The sequence below is a fragment of the Heterocephalus glaber genome, unplaced genomic scaffold (genome assembly GCF_053883595.1).
Source record: "Heterocephalus glaber isolate CG9 unplaced genomic scaffold, H.glaber_assembly_v1.0 deba00000470, whole genome shotgun sequence".
In the NCBI taxonomy this organism is placed as follows: domain Eukaryota; kingdom Metazoa; phylum Chordata; class Mammalia; order Rodentia; family Bathyergidae; genus Heterocephalus; species Heterocephalus glaber.
Genome location: NW_028258145.1, coordinates 17385047 through 17397712, shown reverse-complemented (window position 1 = coordinate 17397712; position 12666 = coordinate 17385047). Strand labels below are relative to the sequence as shown.

Here is a 12666-nt window from a genome sequence, read left to right as displayed (position 1 = left end):
CAGGGATTTAGCTCAGTGGTTCCGGTGCCTGCCTTGCAAGTGCAAGGTCCCAAGTTCGATCCCCGGTACCAAAAAAAAAAAAAAAAAGACTCATAATCTAGGAGCTTGAGTAGCACCTTACTCTTTTCTTCCAAGTCAGTTTTTGCACTGCAAAAGCATTTTTTCTTTCTTTTTTTTTTTTTTTTCAGTACTGGAGACTTAACCCAAGGCCTGCTCATTGAGCACATTCCCAGGCCTTTTTTATTTTTTATTTTGAGACAGGGTCTGGGCTAAGGTGCTAAGTTGCCCAGGCTGGGCTCAAACTTGTGATCCTCTTGCCTTGTGGTCTTCTTGCCAGAAGCTCTTAGAGGTTTGATTTACTGGAACTTTCTCCCTTACCAGATTGGTAGACTGATAAGACCTAGAGTTGTTATCCTTGTTGAGTCACAGTTACCAGCTTATTTATCCCAACTTTGCTGCTTTCACTGGGGTATTGCTACATTGATGCTTTGTGGGTTGACAAATCTGGAGTCTTTAGGCCGTGATTAGATTTTTTCCTTTCCAGTATTTCACATTCAACAAATCTCATTAATGCTAAATATGAACTAAACCAATTACTCCTCCTGATTTATTTTACCCTCAAAGCACTAACCTATGAAATGAGAAATCTCATTGTTTTTTTTTTTTGTACCGGGGATCGAACTTGGGTCCTTGCGCTTGCAAGGCAGGCAGCGAAACCACTGAGCTAAATCCTCAGTCCAGATATCTCATTCTTCTTGGAACAGGATGGCCATGTTTCTCTGTTGGTAGAGTTCTCAATTTTATTAATTATAATGTTTGTGACTGCAACAAAGCAGGATGTTATTTCACATGAGCTCAAGGGTTTCCCTACTTTCTTCTACCATCCCTTATATTCATACTCCTTTTGTCTTCTTTCCTCCTCTCCCTTCTCCTACTACCACCCAAACACTCTTAAGCACCTTGTATGCGCCAGGCATTCAAGGTAAAACTTCACAAACTCAAACCACTTTATCATGGAGTTTACAAACCTAACTAGGAATTGGAGTCATTTATCCAAAAAAAACCCCGTCAAATCTGTAATTGCAAGCTGCTCTTAGTGCCATGAAAGAAAACACAGAACCTTGTGAGAAATCTCTGTAAGTGAAAGCTTCACCCAGGAAGTAGCAGCTGACCTGGGAAGGAAAGGGTAAGAAGTTAGCCAGGCATCTGCATTTAGAGCCTGAAATAGGCAGCAATCAGGACTTTCATCGCATTAGTACCTGGGTATGCCTCACAGATGTAAATACTTATGGAAGAAGGCAATGGATAATGTTAATAATATAAAATCAATGAAAATGAGTTGGGCTTTGTTGTTGTTTTGGTTTTTTTGTTTCGGTTTGGTTTTTTGAGACAGGGTCTCACTATGGAGTTCAAGCTGTTTTTGTTTTTTCTTTTAAATAGGATCTTGCTTTGTAGTGCAAACTGGCCTCTCAAACTCTCAGTGATCCTCCTGCTTCAGCACCCCAAGTGCTGGGATTTCAGATGTGTACAACCTCATCTGGCTCTTTGTTTTTTTGAGACAGGGTCTTGCTACATACAGTATGTAGTGCAGGCTTGCCTCCAATTTTCATCCTCCTGGGATTACAGGGTTGCCAACATGCCAGGCTTCTGCTTTGTTTTGATGCAACAATTTAATAAATTGAACTGCTACTAAAAGAAACCTAATGTAAAAGAGCAGAATTTTGTCTGATGCCTCTTTGCTACCAACTCTACAGTGGGCTTTTCCTAGCAAGGAGATTAGATCAGCTGTACCTACTTCTCTTTCTTGCTCTAGGTAAGGGTAAAATACAGTGATTAAGAGTAGGGTTTTGCAGTCCTGTCCCTGACATTTAACTGTTGAGCAAACAACCTCTTTTTACCTCAGACTTGGCAGGAAGAGCCCACTGTGGAGTTGGTAGCAAAAAGGCATCAGGATTTAATGAGCCAACCATGTAATCTCCTTCTTTGGTCTCCCTATTAGTAAACTAACCTAATTATATTTCTGCCTATTAACAAAATAATCTTTGAATCATATCCTGGCTTCCTGTATAGATTTTTCTGCTAGCAGATAATGCACTGACCAGCCTACACATGCAGCTTCAATTGACAATTCTATTATTGTGGGTTAATAAAATGGTATTCTTTTTAAAAAGTGAAATAACTCTAAAGCAAAAAATGATGAAACAGTATTATAGTTATTTTCCATGAAGGATTAGTTTGAAAAGTAAAAAAACAACCAGTAAGAATAAACTATTGCCTCTTTTTGCATATAACCTTCTCTGGCTGCCTGGTCGAAAAGTCTAGAGATGAGACTCTCTTTGTCCTTCTTTGTTGAAGCCCTTAGCACAGTTCAAGTGCTTCCTTTGTTTTCTTCTGCAAATTCCCATCTTTTCTCCCCCGAATACACCTTTTACCTAGAGGCATTTTCTTCATAATTTACCTAATTCTAGCGATAGGCAGCTGAAGGCCGTTCGTTACAAGGGGTGTGTCCACCTCCCCAGGATAAAGTGCGACCTACGCTCGGAGCAGGCGATCTCCTAGGAACATCACGAGTCCTGGTGTTCTTGTCACTCCCCTGGCGCTGAGGGCCACCATGACACCCACCCTTCCCATGCTTCCCTCCTCTCAGGGACGCCACGAAATCGCTTCCCGATTCCCCTACTCCTTGTCGGCTCATGTTTCGTTTCGCTCCTTTTCCCTGTCTCTCTGTAATTCCATTAATGGGCAAAACTAGGACAAGCGCAGGTGGACATTTTAAAGTGAAAGCTTCGTGCAAGAACAGACCGTTTCCCCTGCGAAGAGACCTTCCAAAGCACATTCAAGGGCGTGCATGGGGATTTTCCTCCCAAGAAAAAGAAATACTCGTTCAATACTATCTTCAACAAAAGATTGAAATCACTTAACCCCGATTTTCTTTTTTGTCTTCTCAGAGACACAGGAAAGCCAGACAGGCCAGGGCAGCCTCAGCAGTGGCCTCCTTTCTGACAGAAGACAGCGTGTGGCCTCCACATCAGGGTCAGGGAAAGGTGACACGCTGAGGAGAGGATGGCGCTGTTTAAATCGATGGCAGCACTCTCATTAATTCTCTTTCCAGCCGTTTTCAAGGAAGCCATTAACCAAGAAATTACTAACAACTGGGCCGGCGCCCCTCAGCAGTTCCACCCGCCGGCGGAGAGTAGGGTGGGAAGAAAACGGCCGTGCGAAGACGCGCCCGCGGGCCAGCCAACATGGCCACCTCCACATGGCCGAGAGTCACTGGCTCCCAGTGACAAGGCGTCCAAAGGCGAGGCGGCCGGAAGGACCCTAGACAAGAAGCAGAGCACAAAACCTCCGTGATTCCTCTAACCACCGACGGGGGACGCGACCTCGCGAACTGATATCTCGGCCAACGGTCGGCGGGAAGGTGCCACGTAACAGCACAGGGGAGCCGGTCTCTAACGCTCTCGGCGCCTTTCCTCTCACATGGAACACGGAAGGGACAACGGCTCTGTAGACTCGCATTTCCACTGACTCCTTGTCTTTAAGTGTCTAGGATGGCTAAATAATCGCAGGAGGGTTGTTAGCCTCACCCCGTCTCGCTGAGTGGTTCAGCCCGGGCTGGCCGCCGCACCTCCCTTTTTCTCTCCACCACCCCCACTCCGGTGGCGCATTGGCGCGCGGCGCCGGGGGGCGGGGCCGAACCGGGCGAGCGCGGCGCTGCACTATAAATACTGGGCCTCGCTGCCGGTCATCTCGTTTTCTGCGCGCCGTCTCCTCGGTAGAATTGGGGCGTCGTTATCAGCTTGTATATTTCGCAATCGCTGCCTTGCCACTGCCCTCCTGTCTTCTTAACGCCACCTTCTCAGTCCATCATCGCCAACATGAACGGCCAGCTCAACGGTTTCCACGACGCGTTCATCGAGGAGGGCACGTTCCTCTTCACCTCGGAGTCTGTGGGGGAAGGCCACCCAGGTGAGGTGGCGGGGTCCGGGACACGGCGAGGGGCAGGAGGAGGGCAGCGCCGGCCGGGTACGCGGTGGGGGAGGGGGTGTGGAAGTCCGCGAGGCCCGTCCTTGCCCTGCGGACGGTGGGAAGAACGACGGCCGCCCGCCTTCCTCGTGGTGTCGCCTCCGCGCCCGTGGCCGCGCCCGCCCTTCGTCTTCCCATCGTGCCTCGCGCCCCATCAGGCGGAAGATTCCAGAAAGTGAGAAGGGTGGGGGCCGCGACAGTTTGTGTTCTGCCCGGGAAGGGCACTGTTCCCTCCCCTGGTCCTTGCGCCTGCAAAACCTCAAGTGGGTGACCCGCCCCGCTTGCTCGCGTCCGCCTCGGGCGCGCGCCCCGCATTGCAGCGGCAACCACGTGCTTGCCGCATGTGGTTTGAGGCCTCGGTTTGGGGGTTGGGGGCAGGCGCCCGGGGAAGTCCTATCACCATCGCCACCGCAGCTTCGGGTACCCTGAAGAATATGGACATGCCCTTAGGCGACTGTAACCTTGGCTTCAAGGTGACTGCCTCCGACTAAATACTTCTTGTCAGAGGCCATTCCTATTTGGACCATGTGTGCCAAAGATGAGAAGTATGAAGTGCTGGCTTGCATTGGTTTGGGTTTCCTTTTAAAGTCTTAACTGTCTGTCGAGGTTTGGTTTACATTTCCTTCTTCGGGCTTTGTCCACTGAATCGCCATTATGGGGATCAATTTACACGGGAACGAGTGGACCTGTTGCCAGGAAATTTCAGTCTCTACTCTGTAAACGCCATTATTGTGCTCTTTAGACTGCTTCTAGGCGATTAGGGTGGCCACAGTAACGTGACTCTAGCCTAATTACTTGAGAATCTGCTCTGCCTGTGATGAAACCCCACGAGCAGCCTAGATGAACGCTGAAGGTCAGGTGTTCTGTGGGATTATAGGACATTTAACAGATTTGAGTCTTGAGCTTGGAATACATAATTCTTTTTTGGATGGTTGTAGAAAATTTGGGAGAGAAGGCATTTTGTCCCTCCCCCAATAATAACCGATGTACACTGTGGTGGGGGAGATTCTGAGATTCGGAATGCATTTGGGCATTTTCTAGTTTGTTGAGCTCTTGTTCCTAGACAACCACAAAATCAAATGGTTGCTGTTTTATTTCTTTTTTGTTCATAAAGTTGTTTCATTGCTGAAATCTTTTTAATTCTCTTGTTGCCCTAATGTTTAAGATTAGGGAGGCTGATCTGCGTACATCTCAGTTCAAGACTCCCAGGTACACACAGGGCTTCAGTTGGTAACACCTGTGGGATTGAGTATTGTCTGTATGGAAAATTGAGTTTTGTGTGAGTGTGTGCGCACGCGCCCCCACCCCACCCCACCCTGTGTGCCACCCACTGGAAATTGAACCCAGTGCCTTTGCACTGAGCTACATCCCCAGCCCAGTTACTCAGAGACTAGCTAAATTGCTCAGGCCAAGTGTAAACTAGTGATTCTCCTGCCTCAGCCAGCCTCCCACAAATGCTGGGATTATACATGTACACCACAGCAGTGGCCTTCAGGTGTTGAAGAAATAGGTAAGACAGAGTCCACCTTTTTGGTTGGTTAGATTTAAGAATTGGTGGGCCCGGGATTTAGCTCAGTGGTTTTGCTGCCTGCTGCACAAGCGCAAGGACCCAAGTTTGATTCCCAGTACCAAAAAAAAAAAAACTTAAGAATTGTTACCTTTAAAAATTAGCTCCATAGGGCTGGGGATTTGGTTCAGTGGTTCCGCCACCTGTCTTGTAAGCACAAGGTCCCGAGTTAGATCCCCAGTACCAAAAAAACCCAGTAATTAGTACTATAAAAATGGGTTGAGGATTTAGCTCAGTGGTGCTGCACCTGCCTCGAAAGCTCAAGGTCCTGAGTTTGATCCTGGGTACCACAAAAAGAAAAAGAAAGAAAATTAGTATTATAAAATTTTTCTTTGCTTAGGCCTTTAAATTCAAAGATGTCATTATTTCTACTTTTCACCTGTTTAATCTCAGTTTAAGTGGCCGTTATTAAGGAAATCGAAATACTTCAAGGAAGGACTAAAGTCCTTTTAAGATGTAAAATACGTATATACCATAGTAGGTTCAGATGCATTAAATATGCTGAGTTGTGTTGGCTTGACTGAGTTGATGAGCTTGTGCAAAAACTAGGTGGTTTCAAGGAACATTGACTATTCTATCTAGCTTTTATCATTTAAATAGCTTGTGATTAAAGCAGTGCTTCAAACAGCAGCTTCATGTCATTGAATTGTTCATTAGTGTATATTTGTATGTTTACCTGCAGTATTAAAAAAGGCAAGATTCCACCTTTTTCAATTGATAGGAAAGGGCACTGCTAGTAATTTTAAGGGCTTGGGATGTAGCTCAGAGGCAAGCCAAGGTCCTAAGTTTGAACCCCAGTACCAGAAAAAAATAGTAATTTAAAAAAATTGAGTCAAGAATTTTCTCTTCCAGATAAGATCTGTGACCAGATCAGTGATGCGGTCCTTGACGCCCACCTTCTGCAGGACCCAGATGCCAAAGTGGCTTGTGGTAGGTACAGAATGGGTGTGTTTGCTTATCAGCTGGTAAAAGATAATGCTGAAAACATTTGTAAAAATGGCATTTGGTATGAACCTCTTTTTTATTAGAAACTGTTGCTAAAACTGGAATGATTCTTCTTGCTGGGGAAATTACATCCAGAGCTGCCATTGACTACCAGAAAGTGGTTCGTGAAGCCATTAAGCACATTGGATATGATGATTCTTCCAAAGGTGCGTTTTAATGATTCATTTTTCTAAGCTTTTCCACTTACAGCATAGCTAGTGAAAGTTGAAATATCTAGAATGTTCCTAGTACTCCTCAATGCCAGTTGTGTAGCTTTGTAATGCTTTGCTCTTTTGTTCCAGCCCTACTCCAGTCTTTTTTTTAAGTGACATTTGGTGTAGGGTAGGTGTCCCTTTATCCTGAGGTACTATAAGTATCACCAGTCTCCCACTACCACCACTTTTCAAGTACTTTTTGCTTAAAAGAAGCACTTTATAAGCTACTGTCTGGCACATCCACATTGCTAGCAGCACTTTGTGCTTTGGGACAACTGAAGTAAGGGTTATTTGAACACATTGTGTGCCATAACACAGTAGTAGACAGCTGCAGTGACTTAAAGGGTAGGTAGAATATACAGCTTAGCTTAGACATACTGGACAGAAGGGTGATTCTTTTTCTGGGCAGGGCAGAATTTCATCACCCTCAGAATAGCAATTTTAAGACTTAAAAATTTATTTTCTGGAGTTTTCCATTTGATATTTTGAGATTAAATATTTTGTAAACCCTTTTTTTTTTTTTGGTACCAGGGATTGAACTCTGGACCTTGTGCTTGTGAGGCAGGTGCCGGAGCCACTGAGCTAAATCCCTGGCCCCAAGATTAAATATTTTGGGAAATATTTCCAAAACGCAGAAAGTAAAACCATGGTGGGGGAACTGCTATATCTGATTTCTTTATAGTAAGAATTCTGAATGGTATTGTAAATAGAGAAAGTATTGTGACTTTCTTTTCCTACAAAAACATTTTTGTTTATAGGGTTTGACTACAAGACTTGCAATGTGCTGGTGGCCTTAGAGCAACAATCACCAGATATTGCTCAAGGTGTTCATCTTGACCGGAATGAAGAAGACATTGGTGCTGGAGACCAGGTACTATGATAGAGGCTGTTTGCATCTCTTATAATAAATTCTGAAAATTGGAATGATCACATCGGTGACTTATCCTTTTTCAGGGCTTAATGTTTGGTTATGCCACTGATGAAACTGAGGAGTGCATGCCTTTAACCATTGTCTTAGCCCACAAGCTAAATGCCAAACTGGCTGAATTACGCCGCAGTGGCACCCTGCCTTGGTTACGCCCAGATTCAAAAACCCAGGTAAGTGATCTTAAAGCTGTACTGTCACTGGGCATGGTGGTCTACACCTGTAATCCCAGCACTATGGAGGCTGAGGCAGGATATCACCATGAGTTTGAGGCCAGCCTGGGCTACATAGTGAATACAAGGCCAGCCTGAACTACATAACAAGACTCATCTCAAAAAAGGCTATACTGTCTGAAATTGCATTAGCATAGGAAATCCATTTGGTAAGCAGTGTTCTGATAACCTGTGTTGCCTTCAAGGTGACTGTGCAGTATATGCAAGATCGAGGTGCTGTGATTCCCATCAGAGTCCACACAATTGTTATATCTGTTCAACATGATGAGGAAGTTTGTCTTGATGAGATGAGAGATGCCCTAAAGGAGAAAGTTATCAAAGCTGTTGTGCCTGCAAAGTATCTTGATGAGGACACAATCTACCACCTACAGCCAAGTGGCAGATTTGTTATTGGTGGGCCTCAGGTAATGTTAATGCGGTATTTGTGGTGGTTTGGTTTTGGTTTTGGATCCTAAGTTACTTTGAAAATGTTTGCTACTATCAGTCTTTTAGTGACTGAAATCTTGTAACTTCAGGGTGATGCTGGTTTGACTGGCCGGAAAATCATTGTGGACACTTACGGTGGTTGGGGAGCTCATGGAGGAGGTGCCTTTTCCGGAAAGGATTATACCAAGGTGGACCGTTCAGCTGCTTATGCTGCTCGTTGGGTGGCAAAATCCCTTGTTAAAGGAGGTCTGTGCAGAAGGGTTCTTGTACAGGTATATATATATACACATTCTCTATGTAACTGGAGTGATTAAAGTTGTAAAAGTGAGGTGGGGAGGTATTTAGTGATACGCTAGTCTACTTTATGACAATGTATTATACAAGTATATCTTTGAAATACTAACTCTTAGAACATTTGGATCCTTTTAGGTCTCTTATGCTATTGGAGTTTCTCATCCATTATCAATCTCCATTTTCCATTATGGTACCTCTCAGAAGAGTGAGAGAGAGCTATTAGAGATTGTGAAGAAGAATTTTGATCTTCGCCCTGGGGTCATTGTCAGGTAAAGATGGTAAAGCATATTGCTAATGAAATGTACAGGGTGTGGGTGTGTGTATATACTAAAATTGAGGAGGTGAAGGTAGACTCCTCAAGTGGGAAAACAACAAATTCTTAGAACATGCTGATGCTTTAAATTGCCTTTGGGGGGCTTAGTTGAGAAATGAAATTAGTGTTCCATGGCTTAGAATAACCACTCTAGACATGAGGTTTGGTAAGCATACCTAAAGGTGTTTGCGTTGAAAAATTTAATACATAGATAAGTGGGATGTTCAAGGCTGTTACAAAGAAAATAACCATAGTGAGCAATGGGACCTTGGTAAGTATTCTGTGATCTCAGATGAGCTTTTTGATAATTGGAATTCCTCAGAATAATGAGTTTTCCTATTTGTTGAGCCAGGGCCGGAAAAACATCTGTAGTTACTAATAACTGTGCAAGGAGTTCGGACACCAGGGAAGTAACAAACATTTCTGCCACAAACTTTTTTCCTAGCATACCCCAGAGAACTGAACTCATTTGCCAGAGCTCTTGAAAATGAGTCTTGCTGATTATTTTGTTTTATTTTAATTGAATGCTACATATTAAGTTACGGACTTATATATTCCAGGGATCTGGATCTGAAGAAGCCAATTTATCAGAGGACTGCAGCCTATGGCCACTTTGGTAGGGACAGCTTCCCATGGGAAGTGCCCAAAAAGCTTAAATATTGAAAGTGTTAGCCTTTTTTCCCCAGACTTGTTGGCGTAGGCTACAGAGAAGCCTTCAAGCTCTGAGGGAAAGGGCCCTTCTCCCTAATTTTTCCTGTCCTCTTTCAGCTCCTGATCAGTTGGCAGTCACTCTCTAGTCAATGACATGAATTTTAGCTTTTGTGGGGGACTGTAAGTTGGGCTTGCTATTCTGTCCCTAGGTGTTCTGTTCACCATTATAATGAATTTAGTGAGCATAGGTGATCCATGTTAACTGCCTAGAAACAGACAACACTGTAGTGAATAATGCTTTGAAATTGAACCTTTGTGCCCTATCACTCAAACCTCCAAACTCCTAATTGCATTGACTTCCCACCATGCTGAAAATGTCCTTGTAATGTGCACGTAAAGTACTTGTAGGTCCACTATAGCCCCTGTCTGGCAATGCCACAGCCCTGTCAGCATGAATTTATAATGTCTTGAGCTCTTATGATTGTGAAGCCCTCTCCTAACTCACCCTGTAACTTGATCCATTTCTAATTATGTAGCTTTGTCAGGGAGTGTTCCCTATCCAATCAGTCTTGCATGTAACGCAAGTTCCAGTTGGAGCTCTAGCCTGACATCAAAAAAGAAGGCAGTTACCATTAAACCATCTCCCTGGTGCTTATGCTCTCATGGCCACCTCTAACAGCACCAAATCAGAATCTCCACTTTTCAGCTGTCTTTTTGGAGGACGTACGTAATAAGGTTTTTAATTTAAAACCAATCCTATGCATGGTTTCAGCACTAGCCAAACCTCACCAACTCTTAGTCTAGAAAAACAGGCACTTGGCACCCTTGTGATGTCATACAGAGAAGTCACAGGGCAGTACCTGAGGGTCTGTAGGTTGCACACTTTGGTACCAGATAACTTTTTTTTCTTTATAAGAAAAGACTGAGTATTCCACACTGCACAATAATTCCTCCCAGGGTTTTAACTTTGTTTTATTTTCAAAACCAGGTCCAATGAGCTTTCTGAACAGCTGGTGTAGCTACAGAGAAACCAGCTTCCTTCAGACAGCAGTGCTTTTGGCGGGGAGGAGGAAATCCCTTCATACTTGAACATTTTCTAATTGCTTATTTATTGTATTCTGGGGTATGGCGTAAGTACAGAGAAGCCATCACCTCAGATGGCAGCTTTTAAAAGTTTTTTTTTTTTTTTTTTCTCTCTCAACACCATGATTCCTTTAACAACATGTTTCCAGCATTCCCAGGTAGGCCAAGGTGTCCTACAGAAAAACCTTGGGTTAGACCTACAGGGGGTCTGGCTGGTGTTACAGAAGGGAGGGCAGAGCTGGTGCAGCTGGCCATGGAGAAAGCTGACTTGGCTGGTGTGGTACAGAGAAGCCAGCTTGTTTACATGCTTCTTCCATGACTGCTTGCTCTAAGCGGAAAGTGCCTTTCAGGATCTATTTTTGGAGGTTTATTACGTATGTCTGGTTCTCAATTCCAACAGTTTAATGAAGATCTAAATAAAATGCTAGGTTCTACCCTACTGTGTCCATTATTTTTAAATGCTATGGTTGCAAAAACTATCTTTAATAAGCCTTGAGTATTAGAATCTATAATTCAGGAACATTAATTACACAGATATTTATGATCTTATCCCTAGATTTGATTGACCACCATTGTCTTCTAGGCTGTATTCTACATGCCTCCTTACTGTAGAGGTCAGTAGTAGGGTTTCAGCCATCTTAAGATCCTACATTGGAAACCATTAAGGGCAGTATCAGAGGGAGTGTTGCTTTTTTAGTCATGGCAGGTATCTTTCACTACACTTAAGCCTTATCTGGAGGATAGAAGGATGATCATTCCAAGACCTATAGTGGATTTCTGCAACCATAGAGAACACTGATACAAGGTGAGTGGCTGGAGGAAGAATATCTTAATCCTTCATTGTACTTCAGGAATATTTTATAGCAAGGATAGAAAGTGGGGTGGTCACTCTTAATACTGTACCCCTATATATTTTTTGTAGTATTAAGTCAAACCTAGGTTTCCACTCATGGTAAGCAGTTAATGGTGGAGCTACCCCAGCCCAGTATTCTATACTTAACATGTTAGTCACTGGATTTGAGTGTTAAAAAACGACAGTTATAAAAGGGAGTCTGTTATGTAGATGACTGAGTGCTATAAGTTTCCAGAGGCTTAATTTATGGTTGCTTTTACATAAATCATTGACCATGTTGGCTTTGAACAAGGAGCTGAAGTATATGCAGGCTCAAAATTGGCATATTTCTACCAGTCTGATAGGGAGTGGTAGCTCAATTTTGTACTTATGGCTGAGTATTGAGGCCTGGTGAGTGTGATTCAAGCACACGTTTATTGTGTACTTTATTATACTGCATTCAGCATGCAACATAGACCCCTCCCACATGCAGTTCACAGGTTTGTGCTCCCATGAAAATCTGATGCTACTGCTGCTGTGACCCGAGGCAGAGTTCAAATGGTAATATGAGTAACAGCAGCTGTAAGTATAAATGAACCTTTGGCTGCCTGCCACTCGGCCTTCTGCACAGCTGTTTCCTAACACCACAGACCAGTAGTCTGGTCCTGGGGGCTAATACCTAGAGACGGAATTGGTCCCTCAAACCAGGGTGGTGGCATACACCTATAATCCCAGCACTGAGGAGAGTGAAACAGGATCACTGCAAATTTGAGGCCAGCCTGGGCTGTATAGTTAAAGCTCAGGCTGAACCCACATAGTGAGACCCTGCTTCAAAAAACTGGACAACAGCATTCAGGAACTTTCCTTTCAAAAGAACTGCTTTAAGGCTGAGGTTTATTTACCCAATAATGAAAGATCTTCAGCTCAAAGAGTTCACAAACCAGGGCTTGTGCACCCTTTTCTGGGAAGTAAGATAAAGTGGAAGTGGGTGAATATCCTGGGAGAATAGAAGCAGAAGAGTAAAGACATGAAATGACACAGCAGTGATGATAGTTGGCAAAGCATGAAGTGTGGGTGTAGAAAAGATGTGAATTGTAAATCATGCTTAGATTGAAAA

General features: G+C 43.9%; 1 protein-coding gene across 1 annotated transcript; it reads left to right on the top strand.

Annotated features, from left to right (window-relative positions):
• Positions 1–3736: 3736 nt before the first annotated feature.
• On the top strand, positions 3737–11151 carry Mat2a (methionine adenosyltransferase 2A). Its single transcript, XM_004844607.4, has 9 exons — positions 3737–3969; positions 6446–6523; positions 6622–6744; positions 7551–7663; positions 7747–7890; positions 8136–8354; positions 8466–8648; positions 8806–8939; positions 9544–11151. Exons 1-9 carry the CDS (start codon positions 3879–3881, stop codon positions 9644–9646), a joined length of 1188 nt encoding a protein of 395 aa, XP_004844664.1. The 5' UTR covers positions 3737–3878; the 3' UTR covers positions 9647–11151.
• Positions 11152–12666: the final 1515 nt, after the last annotated feature.